At 44.5% G+C, this 18263-nt stretch overlaps 1 protein-coding gene across 1 annotated transcript in view; it reads left to right on the forward strand.

Annotated features, from left to right (window-relative positions):
- Positions 1-2937: 2937 nt before the first annotated feature.
- The window catches only part of LOC126152072 (uncharacterized), a 126848-nt gene continuing 111522 nt past the window's right edge, over positions 2938-18263 (forward strand). The window contains exon 1 of the mRNA XM_049915983.1: positions 2938-3121. Within this exon, the coding sequence (XP_049771940.1) occupies positions 2938-3121 (184 nt within the window). The remainder of the gene's footprint in view (positions 3122-18263) is intronic.

Here is an 18263-nt window from a genome sequence, read left to right on the forward strand (position 1 = left end):
CTCTCCATACAAGGGAGAAAATACTTTGGGCAATACCAAAGTCCTGAACTACATTCGTCACACTTCGTTCATCTTCGATTTTCCCGATGATTCTTCCCCGTGTGACATCTGCTCGCCGAGTTGCTTCAACTGCCTCGTGTTGAGGGTCCAGCCCTATTTGGCAGTACAGTCACGCTGACCTCACGCCATTTGACGTCTATCATTCTGTGCACGAGTGGGAGACCTCTGGCTACATGCTCATTTATTTCTACCGAGTAGTTAATATGTTATGTTACTCAATCTGTCTCGTCCGTAAGTTTAGGAGAGCAGTGTAACCTCTTATAAGTGAAAGCAACACTGTCTTTCGACAGTTTTCAGCACTACAGAGAAACCAGTGGAATCCTGCGAAAGAAGCCAGTGAAGGGGTGTAAACGTCGACTAATGAAGAAGTTTGAAGAGGAATGTGACGCAGCCTAACAAATTCAGAAGATTTTGCTCTCAACGGCAACGGCCGCGAAGATCAGCAGACCCATACACTATGGATAAACTAAGACTAGCTCGGAAAACATTTATAAGAGTGATCCTTGTTCATGAACTGGTATATTATTGTGCATGAGTGACTGCGTCGAGAGAATCTTTCGCTTGTTGAGTTCTGCCGGTGATTTCTGTGTAATGTGGAATCAGGACTACTACATTCTCAGATTTTCATTGCCATTATGCACCAGGAAATCTCCATTGTTACTTTGAAAAGCCGTTGCATAATCTCAAGAGTAGTAATGGATGCCTAACACCTGACGTCTGCATAGTGACTCGATTCTTTCACCAAAATGTTAAAGCTAAGCGACGTCTCCAGAAACATATTTATTCGATATGTGAATCATCTCACAGAAGATGAATGACTCCACGGGCATTTTCAGCAAGACAGAGCAGCAACTCACTCTGCCTTGACAAACTTGTCACAACTGCATGAGGTGTTTGGCGAGGAGAGGACACTCAAGAAGGCCAGTGCAGTCTGTGCATGGGAAAAACCACCTATTTAAAACCGATTCCGGTGTTTTAGTTCTCAATAAACAGTCCCTGTTCTAATACTGTTTCCTTCTTTTATTAATAATGGAGTAAAGAAACCGGCATATCAATTTTGTATAGCAGCAGTACTAAATAATTTTGTTTTTAAATAACACATTTTATAAACAGTTTTAAACATGGCTGTCTCTGCGGGCCTTTGTGACCGAGCAGTTCAAGGCGCTTCTGTCCGGAACCGCGCTGCCGCTGCGGTCGCAGGTTCGAATCATGCCTTGGGCGTGGATGTGTGTGACGTCCATAGGTTAGTTAGGTTTAATTAGTTCTAAATCTAGGGGACTGATTACCTCAGAAGTTAAGTCCAATAGAGCCATTTGAACCATACGACAGAAGAAAGTTACGAATCAAATAGTTTAGAGCCGTGATTGCCAACCTGTCTTAGATCATTACCGCTGAGTGCATTCAGACTGAGGCCAGTATCCCAGCCCTCCACCTCTCCTCTTCCCGTACATTATCATCAATTTTATATCTACACAGATACTCCCTAAGGCACCTACTAACTAAACTGTAGCATGGAAGACTTTTCTTGGAACACTGATTTTTGAAATGTTGAATGACATGTGTCTGTATTACGGGGGGGGGGGGAGGGGGCAGGAGGTGGGTTTTACAATTTACAATGAATGCCGAGGGAATTCGTGAGGTATAGGAAGTGTTGCTCACAACACATTGTCAGGCAAGAAAGCCAAATATTCGGTGAGGGTAGGCACTCGTAAGAAAATATAGTTCCCCTGTATTACTCCTCTCCATTGCGGCACTTGGTTGATATGCACACTGCTACTCCATTAAAAAAAGAAAGATTTAAAATATGTGCAATTCGTACATCACTTGTTTGCTCCGCTACTAACTTCTCAATTGTCAGAAAAGGAGACTTCAGCTGTTTACGCTTAGTGTCTGACCACAGCCACTATAGTAATAGTAATAATAATATTAATACAACTGTGTACAGCACTGTAGTAGGCCGTACGTAGTTACATCTGTGTCGTGCTGTCAATTAATTTATTTCTATGTTCCGAAGCGAATAATGAAGCTATTTCTGGACTACTGCAGGCACTATCTGGAACGTGGAGAAGAGATGTTTAGCATTTGTTACATGTATGTTTCACTTTTATCATCAGCGATATTCGGGACAAACGACAACGTATGTCTGGTGGGTGGACTATATGAGGAAACTGTAACCTCCACCCCATCAAGGGCACTAATTGAGAAAAAGTACTTATTGATAATTATGCAATCAATATTAGAGTCTTTGGAAAATAATTTAGTTTCGTGACTGAAACAGAATGGAATCAGCCGGCCGGTGTGGCCGAGCGGTTCTAGGCGCTACAGTCTGGAACCGCGCGACCACTGCGGTCGCAGGTTCGAATCCTGCCTCGAGCATGGATGTGTGTGGTGTTCATAGGTTAGCTAGATTTAAGTAGTTGTAAGTACTAGGGGACTGATGACCTCAGCAGTCAAGTCCCATAGTGCTCAGAGCCATTTGAACCAGAATGGAATCATTTAGTTTGTACCCCCCGGAAAATTTCATTTTACCACTCAAGAGGGTAATTACCCCAGGTTGGAAGCCTCTGGTCTATCAGAGGAAAACAGATGACTACTGCTGTTGCTCATGACGACGATCATTTTTTTGACGAATACTGGTAAGTTTCTAGTCATACAGGTACTGAGAGTTAGACTCGAAAGAATCGAGATAGCAGCAAAAGTGTTTTCAAGAGCAGTATTAATATGTGCACTGCGTACAGAGGTGGACCCAACTGCCTCTGATTGCCACAAGACTGCCGCCGCGGCTGCTGCGTCTCAAGGACGCTGCGGCTCCAGAAGCCAGCGCGACCCCGCGGAGACGCTGCTGTTAACGAGCAGCCGTCCGCCGCTAGACCAGCGATGCCGGTGGGCGTGAACGGCCGAGAACCTGAACCTCAGCCTGCACACCGCCTTAACGGCCGCCGTGACCGCGGGTCGGGCTCTCTGCGCTTCTGGAACTCGCTGACGACTGCCTACGCGGGTTTCCCTAAACGCTGGCCGGACGGCTCTGTGGAACTTCCCGTTCCCACGTCGACCCCCGCCCGTGCGTGTTTTGCAGCTACTAAACACGCTGCAACTCAGGGAAACACAGCCGGCCTTGAGCAGGGAGTGCCCGTCGCACTGCCACATCGCCTGGTTTCCCCGCTCTAGCGTTGTTTATTGCCGCGGTCGCTACTCGCCTGTGTCACATTGGTATGGAACGCAGGTCTAACGTTCTAAGTTAGGCACCACAGTAATCATTTTCATTTCCAGTTGTTCCGATTGTAGGCACATCTGAGCGACGATAAGAATCTTTTGCTAGTGGCGGTGGCCGTTGTGTTAGCCGTGTCAGCAGCATGGAATGCAACGGCTGTACTTTGTGAGCCGGGGAAAGTGAACCTTTCCGTAAGCATTTATACGATACTGGCCATTAAAATTGCTACACCATGAAGCTGGCGTGCTTCAGACGCGAAATTCAGCCGACAGGCAGAAGATATGCAAATGATTAGCTTTTCAGAGTATTCACACAAGGTTGGCGCCAGTGGCGTCTCCTACAACAGCCTTGAGAAATGTTTCCAGTTGATTTCGCATACACAAACGGCAGTTGACCGACGTAGCCTGGTGAAACGTTGTTGTGATGCCTCGAGTAAGGAGGAGAAATACGTACCATCACGTTTCCGACTTTGATAAAGGTCGGATTGTAGCCTATCGCGATTGCGGTTTATCGTATCGCGACATTGCTGCTCGCGTTGGTCGAGATCCAATGACTGTTAGCAATCGGTGGTTTCAGGAGGGTGATACGGAACGCCGTGCTGGATCCCAACGGCCTCGTATAACTAGCAATCGAAATGACAGACATCTTATCCGCATGTCTATAACGGATCGTGCAGCCACATCTCGATCCCTGAGTCAACAGATGGGGACGTTTGCAAGACAACAACAATCTGCACGAACAGTTCGACGACGTTTGTAGCAGCATTGACTATCAGCTCGGAAACCATGGTTCCTGTTACCCTTGACGCTGCATCACAGACAAGAATGCCAGCGACGGTGCACTCAACGACGTACATGCGTACACGAATGGCAAAACGTCATTTTGTAGGATGAATCCAGGTTCTGTTTACAGCATCATGATGGTCGCATCCGTGTTTGGCGACATCACGGTGAACGCACATTGGAAGCGCGTATTCGTCATCGCCATACTGGCGTATCACCCGGCGTGATCTACATCTACATCCATACTCCGCAAGCCACCTAACGGTGTGTGGCGGAGGGTACCCTGAGTACCTCTATCGGTTCTCCCTTCTATTCCAGTCTCGTATTGTTCGTGGAAAGAAGGATTGTCGGTATGCTTCTGTGTGTGCTCTAATCTCTCTGATTTTATCCTCATGGTCTCTTCGCGAGATATACGTAGGAGCGAGCAAAATACTGCTTGACTCTTCGGTGAAGGTATGTTCTCGAAACTTTCACAAAAGCCCGTACCGAGCTACTGAGCGTCTTTCCTGCAGAGTCTTCCACTGGAGTTTATCTATTATCTCCGTAACGCTTTCGCGATTACTAAATGATCCTGTAGCGAAGCGCGCTGCTTTCCGTTGGATCGTCTCTATCTCTTCTATCAACCCTATCTGGTACTGATCCCACACTGTTGATCAGTATTCAAGCAGTGGGCGAACAAACGTACTGTAACCTACTTCGTTTCTTTTCGCATTCCATTTCTTTAGGATTCTTCCAATGAATCTCAGTCTGGCATCTGCTTTACCGACGATAAACTTTATATGATCATTCCATTTTAAATCACTCCTAATGCGTACTCCCACATAATTTATGGAATTAACTGCTGCCAGTTGCTGCCCTGCTATTTTGTAGGTAAATGATAAGGGAACTATCTTTCTATGTATTCGCAGCACATTACACTTGTCCACATTGAGATTCAATTGCCATTCCCTGCACCATGCGTCTATTCGCTGCAGATCCTCCTGCATTTCAGGACAATTTTCCATTGTTACAACCTCTCGATACACCACAGCATCATCTGCAAAAAGCCTCAGTGAACTTCCGATGTCATCCACAAGGTCATTTATGTATATTGTGAATAGCAACGGTCCTATGACACTCCAGTGCGGCACACCTGAAATCACTATTACTTCGGAAGACTTCTCTCCATTGAGAATGACATGCTGCCTTCTGCTATCTAGGAACTCTTCAATCCAATCACACAATTGGCCTGATAGTCCATATGCTCTTACTTTGTTCATTAAACGACTGTGGGGAACTGTATCGAACGCCTTGCGGAAGTCAAGAAACACGGCATCTACCTGAGAACCCGTGTCTATGGCTCTCTGAGTCTCTTGGACGAATAGCACGATCTGGGTTTCACACAACCGTCTTTTTCGAAACCCATGCTGATTCCTAAAGAGTAGATTTCTAGTCTCCAGAAAAGTCATTATACTCGAACATAATACGTGTTCCAAAATTCTACAACTGATCGACGTTAGAGATATAGGTCTATAGTTCTGCACATCTGTTCGACGTCCTTTCTTGAAAACGGGGATGACCTGTGCCCTTTTCCAATCCTTTGGAACGCTACGCTCTTCTAGAGACCTACACTACACCACTGCAAGAAGAGGGGCAAGTTCCTTCGCGTTCTCTGTGTAAAATCGAACTGGTATCCCATCAGGTCCAGCGGCCTTTCCTCTTTTGAGCGAATTTAACTGTTTCTCTATCCCTCCGTCGTCTATTTCGATATCTACCATTTTGTCATCTGTGCGACAATCTAGAAAACTAACTACAGTGCAGTCTTCCTCTGTGAAACAGCTTTGGAAAAAGACATTTAGTATTTTGGCCTTTAGTCTGTCATCCTCTGTTTCAGTACCATTTTGGTCACAGAGTGTCTGGACATTTTGTTTTGAGCCACCCACCGCTTTGACATAAGACCAAAATTTCTTAGGATTTTCTGCCAAGTCAGTACATACAACTTTACTTTCGAATTCATTGAACGCCTCTCGCTTAGCCCTCCTCACACTACATTTCGCTTCGCGTAATTTTTGTTTGTCTGCAAGGCTTTGGCTATATTTATGTTTGCTGTGAAGTTCCCTTTGCTTCCGCAGCAGTTTCCTAACTCGGTTGTTGTACCACGGTGGCTCTTTTCCATCTCTTACGATCTTGCTTGGCACATACTCATCTAATGCATATTGTACGATGGTTTTGAATTTTGTCCACTGATTCTCAACACTATCTGTACTTGAGACAAAACTTTTGTGTTGAGCCGTCAGGTACTCTGTAATCTGCTTTTTGTTACTTTTGCTAAACAGAAAAATCTTCCTACCTTTTTTAATATTCCTATTTACGGCTGAAATCATCGATGCAGTAACCGATTTATGATCGCTGATTCCCTGTTCTGCGTTATCTGTTTGAAATAGTTCGGGTGTGCTTGTCACCCGAAGATCTAATATGTAATCGCCACGAGTCGGTTCTCTGTTCAACTGCTCAAGGTAATTTTCAGATAAAGAACTTACAAAAATTTCACTGGATTCTTTGTCCCTACCACCCTTTATGAACGTTTGAGTCTCCCATTCTATATCCGACAAATTAAAATCTCCATCCAGAACTATAACATGGTGGGGAAATCTACTCGAATTATTTTTCAAATTATCCTTCAGGTGCTCAGCCACAACAGCTGCTGAGCCAGGGGGCCTATAGAGACATCCAATTACCATGTCTGAGCCTTCTTTAACCGTGACCTTCACCCAAATTATTTCACATTTCGAATCTCCGTCAATTTCCTTCGATACTATTGCACTTCTTATCGCTATAAACAAGCCTCCCCCTTCAGTGTCCAGCCTGTCTCTGCGGTATACATTCCAATCTGAGTTTAGGATTTCATTACTGTTTACGTCTGGTTTCAGCCAACTTTCTGTCCCTAGTACTATATGGGGTGACCGTTTAATAATGAGAGCAGTTCTGGGACCTTTCTATAGACGCTCCTGCAGTTTACTATTAGCACATTAATATTGTTATTCCCTGTTGCATTTTGCATACTCCTACCTTGCCGCGTCTCAGGAGGCGTCTTGTCGGGCCTAGGGAGGGAATTCTCTAACCTAAAAAACCCATATGTGCACTCCATACGTACTCCGCTACCCTTGTAGCCGCTTCCGGCTCCTCCACATCTCGGATGAGACCCCCCGGCAAGCAGACAGAGTGAACACTGGCCTTCTTCCCCAACCTTTCCGCTATTTCCCTAGGGGGCTCCATCACCCGCCTAACATTGGAGCTCCCAATAACTAATAAACCCCTCCCCCCGTGTGCCTGCTCGGGCCTTGCTGAAGGAGCAGCCACATGTCCACTCACAGGCAGAGCGGGCGATGCCACACGGCCAGCCTCCACATTGACCCTCCGCCTCGTGCGCCGCGAACGCCGCTGAACCCGCCACTCCCCTTGGGGAGAGGGTGGCCCAACCGCGCCCGGTACCCGTGAAGATGTCTCGACAGCATGGACAGTGGGTGAAGCATGTAACACCTAGGGTGTACCATGCGACGCACCAGACTCCCCACTGCCGCTACACTCCGAGGCAGCAGCCTGAAGACGGCTGACTGCGGCCATCAACACGTTCAGCTGCTCGCGAACAGTGGCCAGCTCCTGCGTCCGTACACAGCAGTCACACATCCTATCCATCCTAAGAAATCAATTTACTGTAGAGAGTTAATCAACTTTTAACTAGACTGCTAATTCACTAAAGGCGGCTGACTAAATTGACTAAACTGTGGTTGCTAGCCACTTCTTGTAGAAAACAATGAAAATAGCACTACCTGTCTCTGGACTGTATTGAAAACAAACACCAGCACTACTGGCACTATGGCTGACTAAAGGGACTCTCTCTGACTGTATTCAAAACAAACACGAAATCTGTGGATCACTATTACTAGCACTCGACAATTAAAGTTTCCTAAAAGCAAAAACACACAGAAGAAGAAGTGACAAGTAAGAAAAATACAGTTAATACTTAAATTCAGGTAGCTCGCTGCACAGCAGACGTGAAGCGGATGGCAGTTACGACGATGGTATAGGGTGCCATTGGTTACACGTGTCGGTCACCTCTTGTTCACATTGACGGCACTTTGAACAGTGGACGTTACATTTCAGATGTGTTACGACCCTTAGCTCTACCCTTCATTCGATCCCTGAGAAACCCTACATTTCAGCAGGATAATGCACGACCGCATGTTGCATGTCCTGTACCGGCCTTTCTGGATACAGAAAATGTTCGACTGCTCCCCTGGCCAGCACATTCTACAGATCTCTCACCTATTGAAATCGTCTGCTCAATGGTGGCCGAGCAACTGGCTCCTCACAATACGCCAGTCACTACACTTGATGAACTGCGGTATCGTGTTGAAGCTGCATGGACAGCTGTACCTGTACACGCCATCCAAGCTCTGTTTGACTCAATTCCCAGGCGTATCAATGCCGTTATTATGGCCAGAGGTGGTTGTTCTGGGTACTGATTTCTCAGGATCCATGCACTCAAATTGCGTGTAAATGTATTCACATGTCGGTTCTAGAATTTTTCCAGTGAATAACCGTTTATCATCTGCATTTATTCTTGGTGTAGCTATTTTAATGGCCAGTAGTGTAGTAATTAACAGTTAAATGGTCGATCACTGTATAAATCGTTGGCAGAACCATTTTCGATCCACTGATCATTACCAGTTATCGTAAAGTTATTTACATCAGTTGTATGATACCGTCCATACTGCGATGTAAAATAAATAAAAAGAAGCATTACGCGTCACTGAAACTGGCGTTAGTACTAAGATGCATTAATACAGTCAACATCAAAATGCATCAATAAATTTAAATAATATTATACTGTCCACATTCACGATCCGTCTTTGTGTGTGGAGTGCACCACGGAGGCTGATGTCAGTTATTTTATGATACCTACTGATGATTTGTTAACCACACCTGTGAGTGAATAAAGGTTTATTTTATCAGCAGGTCTGGTTGGTTTTTGCATATATAGGATGATCAGAAACAGTCTGAACAGCTTATACTGGTGTTACAGGGTAGATTGTGCTGGGAAATAAGTGTTAAGAAAGAAAAATCGATACGTTGCGCCGTTTCCGAGTTAAATAGCATTGAAGTTAGGCAATCAGGCCGTTGCAAACGCAAATTCAATCGGCCCCCCGGAGACGGTGTCGCCAAACCCAGCAAGAGAGCGATAAGAAACTTGGAAACTTGCAAGTGGCACGTTAGTAATGATCGAACCCGAGCCAAAGGCTAAGCAGTCTCTTGCACTGTCGTCTGTGTTATGACAAAACTGCCTCATTGGAAAACTAACTCAGAAAAGGTGCAACACATCGAAAAGCTTTTGAAAATTATTTCTCAGCACAACTTATCCTGGAGTGGCCTTACTACTTTTTCAGACTGTTTCTGACCACCCATTGTAAAGCATATGTGTTTCTTCAAGTAATTCCGAGAATTATGGCATCAGCTGCACAACATATATAGTGGATTCACTTTTTTACAGGATGTACAAACGAAAACGTATTGTACACAAGGGATAAGCAGCATTAGGCTCCGTTGTTGCTAAAAACCCGGCCTTTTATTCGGGAGAAAGGAGGTTCTAATACGATCCAGCGACTCTGATTTCATTTCGATGGTTTCCCTAAATTAATGCAAGCTAATATCGAGAAATGACATGACCAGCGGTCTCGCAGAAGTTAAACACGTATAAATGAAATTACTACTTCTGGAATGATCTACCATCAAGCTGTTTGATGCAGGTAACTTCAAAGTTACCGGAGGCTGAACACTTTGACTCGATTAATCGATGTGGTTGACGGCACGCAGGGTTTTCTCGACACTTATCTTCGGATGAAATGTTGTGTCAAATGAAGACTAGTGACACCTCTGTGCATGCGTTGTGTATCTTTATTAGCATACAATGTCCACTTGGCGCCACCGAGTCGCGGACAAAGCAGACTCAAACGGCACGTGACACAAACGCTGTACTTAAGTATACAGCGTGCCTCTAGTTCTGCCCATATACAAACGCATTCCATTGGACTCATCATGAAATAATTTTGCAGAAGAATATAACTGCTGTCACAAAAGCTTGGTATGCTTTAAATTCACCGTTAATAAGTAGATTGCACTGTTTTTTCTGCGATTAACTGTGAGCAGATACGTATCACATAGTTGATTTATTTTTGTATATTTATCATCATCTTTCTGTTACACCTTTTGCTGTTATTAGTTTGTGTACTGTGCTCTTTAATTCTACGTTGCTGATGAGTTATTATTTTCGACATGAATGTCAATATAAGGGTATTAATCTAATGTCGTTATTCTGAAAATTATTTTCGCAGCTAGTTGTATTCTGAGCCAAGTAATTATCTCTGTGTTCCTAAGGTCTTAAGGTCAATAACGCTAACAGTAGTTTCAACATCAAACACCTTTACTTGCCACTCAACTACCAGCAATAAATGTAAATGAAAACACGCTGCGCCACCGAATTAACTATTCATCCGAAACAAGACTGCCCTCGACTGTGTCCCGAAAAATCCAACAGACAGTCTCTCTTATCAGAACTTGGACACAGTGTCTCCACTGGCAATCGGAACATCACGCCATGTGAAGACCTGGAGAAAGTGCAACATGCAACGCACACGCTGGAGGCGTCAGAGGCACCACTATCTCGGTATCGGCATTCCCATGAGTGACTTTGCTCCAAGCCCAAAATGTCACTAGCCAACGAAAGTAAGCGTGGAGATGTAGTATGTTACCTCCTCCAGCATCAACTCACCTCAGATTTTACGTAAATAAGTTGAAGAGATATTCTAGATATTCATAAACAGTTAACAAAACATATGGTAATGAGTTATCTACTATGACATGTGTTCTGATTTCTGTTGTGATTGCGAGCAGCATAAAAATCTAACTATTTAGCTCATTATTTATTGTTCTGTTTAGTAGCTTTTGATCATTTTACCCACCACAAATGTTTCCCACTGTACAGACTAATTCATTTCGTGGCAATTTCAAACAATCACGTTTAACAGTACCTAGTTGGTCGCCAACACTGACGGCAAATTATGCTCAGTAGCTGAGCGTATTGACGCGCATGCCGGCCAATGTGGCCACACGGTTAAAGGCGCTTCAGTCCGGAACCGCGCGACCGCTACGGTCGCAGGTTCGAATCCTGCCTCGGGCATGGATGTGTGTGATGTCCTTAGGTTAGTTAGGTTTAAGTAGTTCTAAGTTGTAGAGGACTCATGACCTCAGATGTTAAGTCCCATAGTGCTCAGAGCCATTTGAACCATTTTTTTGACGCGCATGTGCGCATGATTTGGAAGCTGGGATACGCAAACAAATGAACCCACGCTCCATGGGCGAATTGCGGTATTCAGTGACCGCTCTGCGCTGCATATACCTCACAGAGCATTCACTGTATGCCACTCGCTTTTTCACATAACGAGACTATAGTGCATACACGACAGAGTGTCGGTAGACAAGAATTTCTGCTTTCATTGATGACCTCTATACCAATAAGGTCCTCACTCGCTGTATAGTGTGCCTAGAGACCAAAGGATTTCCTGCGTCACAGTACAAGTGAGTCAACACAAAATAACCACAGAAATATCATTATGAGTAATGGACTGAAAAGTAATACACCCATTTCTGCCTACACTAAGGCATTTCGAGACAAATTGACAGCTCTAAATTGTTCGAATACTGTCTCTAATTCACTGTTCTGTTGCAAGATTGCAATGGCAGGAATAATTACACACATCATTCTTAAACAATAATTTTCTCTGATCTCATGAACTTTCAAGTGGGAATTAATTAATGGGCCCTGGTTGCTTGTAATTTTGGCATTTCGCTGCTTACCAATATGTGAAAGACGTCAACGGACTAACATTCAAAAAATTACAGTATAAATTACAGTCAAACGTGTTGCGAAGAGGCTAACCATTTTGGATAACACATCTCACCCATGTAAGCGGTGATGGAATGGATTAATGTGCTAATAACAATAAAGGGGCCAATGGCACTTCGAACTTCAAGAAGCGAGATGGAAGTTATTGCTGCGGAGGTACTAACTCGCCGTGCTTTCATATTCTGATGGCATTTCTTGCATGACATACAGTATAATGATATGTAGGGCAGGTAAGGTACCATCAGGGGCAAGTGAGCGCTAGGGATATCGAGTGCCCAAGTGGTGTCATTACCTTGGGACACAGGAGGCGGTATGTTTACAAGCTTGACCGTGAACCCACGGCCAAGGGGGAGGAGAAGAGCAGGGTTTCGTGCAGACAGCCGGGCAGTTGCCAGGCTGCCGTTAAGCTGCAGATCCACAGGACAAAGGACAATGCACATGGACACCGTCGCAGTACTGAAAACACAACCCCACTGTTCAGCCCCTAGTCTAACGAGTGGGCCGTACAGAGAGCCCTCAGCTTAACGAGCAAAAGTTGCACAGTGACGCGAGGGATTTCAGAGAAATTCTATCGGCTTTTCTGGGCGTGCAAAAGCGTAGACTCTGGATGCTGATAACATCTTTAGACAGCACTCCAGAAACACCACCGACTGCGACCCTACTGCGTGGCTGGTGGCCCGCTAGTTGACGCAGAGGGAACAGGACGTTCTCTTTCGATTTTGTTTTCACACAATGGCGAGAAGACGCTGGTGGGAAAAGCATGGTCCGCTCGTCCATGAGAGCTAAATCAAACCTACTTTTATTTGTGTTTCCGAGACTGGCTGATGAATGGAGGTCCTGCATACTGATGTAACTGTGTGCCTTTTAACGTCAGTTTCGTCTCTGTGAGGCACACAAAGTGTGAGAGGCACACATTACAGCAAGCACTACAATCGTTATATATTAAAAGTGACTTTTAGTTTCAACTTCTGCTCCTATTTTGGTGTTAGCACTTCGTTAATTCCATTGCCTCATGATGAATGCATTTAAAAATCCTGCACGAACTGTAAAATGCACAGTAACAACAAATGATCGGCTGCTGAATATAGATTTGCCATCTTAGATCTTTTCACGGTAAAAACAGAATTTTTATTGTAACTTACGTTCACAAAACTATCTATTAATGCAAACATCTGCATAATGAATAAACTACACAGCATATTTGTAAGCCGGTTTCCATAAATTTTGTGATCTCTTGCTACAACCAAGACATTACAAAAAGTCAATATGAACATGCAAACAAAAATCTATCGCTAGCAAGTTACGAAAAGAATTCCTCTTAGTGTCTCCTGATTATGCATTGAAAGTTAGATCTACGTTTTTACTTACATATGATCTTGGCTTATTTGCTTTGCCTGACTGTATTTTGTTCAGCATCAATGTGTTGAATAATCAACCAGTTGTTTCCTGTTTTTTCCCACGACGTCTTCTTGGAGGAAATTACCTACGTTTCTCACAGATCAGCTGCTTTAGTTACTTGATAATGTGTCTGTAGACATCATCGAACGGACATTGTTTATGGACGTTAGTGCTCTATCTCCCATTAAGCTTTCGCTGGTATCATTCTAACCAATTATTTATAGATAATACAGTGGTCGAAAGGGATCCATTGCATGGGTTGCCGGCCGCTCGGGATTAGCCGAGCGGTCTAGGGCGCTGCAATCAAGGACTGTGCGGCTGGTCGCGGCGGAGGTTCGAGTCCTCCCTCGGGCATGGGTGTGTGTGTGTGTTTGTCCTTAGGATAATTTAGGTTCAGTAGTGTGTACACTTAGGGATTAATGACCGTAGCAGTTAAGTCCCATGAGATTTCACACACATATGGGTTGCCGGGTCGTCAGATTTAATTCCGATGGATTTTTGCTTCTGGGAACATTTAAAAAATCTGATGTGTTCAACTGCTGTACCTGATTTCGATGTTCTGGGAGACCGTACTCAAAACAGATTTGGCCTAATGTGACACACTCCAGTAATTGTTGAGTACGGCCAAGAATGGAACGCAGGCTCAGGGCATGTATCAGGTGGTCGTTTCCAAAAACTTCTCGTAAATGTAAATTGTTAAGCGTAATACATGTAACTTTAAGAATTACCTCATGAAACTCCCTAACGAAAAACTTTCAGTTGCATCGTCATACAGACACTAAGTAATGTTTTAGTGACAGGAAAAAGGTCCCTACACTTACGGACACCAATTTATAAACACGCAGTACTTTCTTCGACAAAGAAATCTGAACATATCTTACTAGTGGTGATAGATCCTGCCATAAAATATACAGGGTGTTCGAGAAAAGTGTCGAATACATTGAGACATGGTAATACACATCGAAACAAAAAAAAAATAAAGGCAAGAAAAAACATCGTTCCAGGAAAACATACTGTCCGAGATAAACACTTGTTCACAGGAAGGAGCTCGCGATGCCTGGTTGCGGATATTAGCACAGTCGTTGTCCCTTGCATTACACGAGAACATGCAAAACATAACAATATTTACTTGTCAGCACAAATCCACAGAGGAATATGGAACTACAGACTTTCTGTACCGACTTTATTAACTACGTCTTTAAGAGAATGGTACTCGAAAACTGACTGCTCTTTCACAACTGTTACAAATCACCATGCAGCTCGTAGGCCGCTCACAAATGTGTCAGCGGGATATTATGATGCGTTACTCACAGTACTCTACCTACCTTTAGGTGGTCTGCAGTCGGTTGTGTGGTTCGAGTCGTCTTGTAGGCTACGTTAGTTTTCATCGTGTTTTCTGTCCCTTACTGTACAGTTTTGTCAACCCTTGGTATGTATCATGGTGTTTTACCTCCTTGCAAACGCGGATTCACTTACGTGTTTACTGCTTGTACGTACAAGTGGTGTAGAAAAGTTACATTTTCTCTCTTCAACCACTCGTTAGCAATTGTTCAAATGGCTCTGAGCACTATGGGACTTAACATCTGAGGTCATCAGTCCCCTAGAACTTAGAACTACTTAAACCTAACTAACCTAACGATGTCACACACATCCATGCCCGAGGCAGGATTCGAACCTGCGACCGTAGAGGTCTCGCGGTTCCAAACTAAAGGGCCTAGAACCGCTCGGCCACAACGGCCAGCCCGTTAGCAATGGAAGCTTACTATTCGACAAGGAAATGCTGTGGTTTAGCAAATAGACGTGGGCTGTGAGCCCGTACACTCTATGCTCAAAAACATCCACGATGCAGAGTGCCCTCTAATAAGCTGTTCGGCAGATTTTTCCAGCCTCTGAGGGTCACAGGTGCCCTTGCACCTCGGAAGACTGATAGTAGAGGGCCCCACACAGTGTGCACACCTTCCATGGAAAAGAGTGTGCTACGTTCTACGTTTGGTGGAAGAAATCCCCGGGACCACTGTGCGACGATTAGCAGCAGCAGAGGCCGTGTCTCACTCTCTTATTCTGGGGTACTTCGCGAACAATTGCTGTATCCATATCATCTACAGCGCGTTCAGGCCGTAAGGCTACAGGATCACCATGGCAGAGGGCGGTTCTGCCAATGACTGTCGCAGAAGTGTGCCGCAGATCCGCTGTTCACAACCGAGATTTTGTTTACCGATGACGCAGGTTTCACAAGAGATGGTGTTGTGAATTTCCATAACCAGTATGTACGGGAAGATGTAAATCCCGAAGCAGTTCAGGAAGTAGGGCCTCAACATCGATTCTCAATCAAAGTATGGGCAAGCGTACTTGAAGATAGATTAATAGGCCCACAGAAACGCTAGCTGGGACGAAGACTTTTTCATAAAGGTATTGCCTACCTTGTTGGAGGCTGTGCCATTGCAGCAACGAAAACGAATGTGGTTCAGGCATGATAGCGCACCAGCATACTTTCGTCACAATGCGCGCGAAGACCTGATGCAGACATTTCAGGACCGCTGGATTGGTCGGGGTGGGTGGTGGTGGGCGGGGGGGGGGGGGGGGCACATCTTGGCCTGCTCGTCCCGCAGACCTCAATCCACTGGACTTAGGTTTTGGGGACACTTGAATGAATTGGTCTACGTCACGCCAATCAACGTCGTGCACACGCTATGGAGACGCGTCTTCAATGCATGCCAGCAAGTACATCAACAAACGGGTATCGTTCAAAGTGTGCGTCATTCCTTCTTCCGGAGTGCAGAGGGATGCATTGTCATGAATGTACGCCAGATTGAAGACCACATGTAAAAGCCGGCCGCAGTGGCCGAGCATTTCTAGACGCTTCAGTCCGGAACCGCGCTACTGCTACGGTCGCAGGTTCGAATCCTGCCTCGAGCATGGACGTATGTGATGTCCTTAGGTTCTACATCTGCATCTACATTTATACTCCGCAAGCCACCCAACGGTGTGTGGCGGAGGGCACTTAACGTGCCACTGTCATTACCTCCCTTTCCTGTTCCAGTCGCGTATGGTTCGCGGGAAGAGCGACTGCTGGAAAGCCTCCGTGATCTCCTCGGGAGATATAAGTAAGGGGAAGCAATATATTCGATACCTGATCCAGTAACGCACCCTCTCGAAACCTGGACAGCCAGCTACACCACGATGCAGAGCGCCTCTCTTGCAGAGTCTGCCACTTGAGTTTGCTAAACATCTCTGTAACGCTATCACGCTTACCAAATAACCCTGTGACGAGACGCACCGCTCTTCTTTGGATCTTCTCTATCACCTCTGTCAGCCCGACCTGGTACGGATCCCACACTGATGAACGAGTGTTTTGTAAGCCACCTCCTTTGTTGATTGACTACATTTTCTAAGGACTCTCCCAATGAATCTCAACCTGGCACCCACCTCCCCAACAATTACTTTTATATGATCATCCACTTCAAATCGTTCCGCATGCTTCCTTCCAGATATTTTAGAGAAGTAACTGCTACCAGTGTTTGTTCCGATATCACATAATCATGCAGTAAAGGATTCTTTTTTCTGCGTATTCGCAACACATTACATTTGTCTATGTTAAGGGTCACATGCCACTCCCTGCAGCAAGTGCGTATCCGCTGCAGATCTTCCTGCATTTCACTGCAATTTTCTAATGATGCAAATTCTCTGTATACTACAGCATCACCCGCGAAAAGCCGCATGGAACTTCCGACACTATCTACTAGGTCATTTATATATATTGTGAAAAGCAGTGGTCCCATCACACTCCCCCGTGGCACGACAGAGGTTACTTTAACGTCTGTAGACGTCTCTCCATTGAGAACAACATGCTGTGTTCTGTTTGCTAAAAACACTTCAATCCAGCCACACAGCTGGTCTGATATTCCGTAGGCTCTTACTTTGTTTATCAGGCGACAGTGCGGTTTAAGTAGTTCTAAGTCTAGGGGACTGATGACCTCACATGCTAAGTCCCATAGTGCTTAGAGCCATCAGAACCACCTGTTAACACGTGTTTATGCATTTCCAGATCCAAGTGTACTGGACTTATCTCAGTAAGTATGCCTTTCCGACCCATGCTTATTCGACTTATTTTTCTTGTTTCGATGAGCACTGCCTCCTCTCAAAACATCCGACACTTGTTTCTAACACCCTATATATTAGTTCCCGAAACCACACACGCCTTTCACTTGAAATCTCACTGCAAGGACGTGTATTAAGTATCTAACAATACTTCTCTCGATATCTTACCCGTTTTGGCTTAAGGGGCTCCGGAACGCCCTATACTTGCAATATTAAAATAACGCTTATAAATTACATCTTTCCTCACAAAGTATTTGAGGTAGGAAGTTGAACTTTTTACAGATTATTTATTGGAATATGGGCTACAATGTAACACAGGGATTTTACAAAATTTTAGTTCAGTTATTAAAGATGATTTTTTTTCAATTGTAATGAAAATTCACAACATTTTTTTGCAATTTTTTTATTTATATATTCAAAAATATACAGTTTTTTTGGAAAAAGGCTGTGTTAAATTATGCAGAAGGTACTGTGTAACATTTACTGAAAGTTTGAAACAAATATGTTTGGAAGATCCTTAGAAAACATGTAATTAGTATGAGAAAATAAAAGTTTTGGGAATCGAGCGACAAAGATTGGATTAACTTTTTAGTGCATTCCAGGTCCATAGAATGGATTATCTTCTTCATCTGCAAACTCCTCCTCCAGCTTCCTCTTGTTCCTCCTCCTGTTTACTCTTGCTTGTATTTCTAGACTCTTTACAGCCCTGTCTGCAGCCCGAAGGCGTTCCTTGTCTAAAGCAAGCATCGCTCGTACCATGTTAGAAGCAATC

Source organism: Schistocerca cancellata, chromosome 2 (genome assembly GCF_023864275.1).
Source record: "Schistocerca cancellata isolate TAMUIC-IGC-003103 chromosome 2, iqSchCanc2.1, whole genome shotgun sequence".
Classification (NCBI taxonomy): domain Eukaryota; kingdom Metazoa; phylum Arthropoda; class Insecta; order Orthoptera; family Acrididae; genus Schistocerca; species Schistocerca cancellata.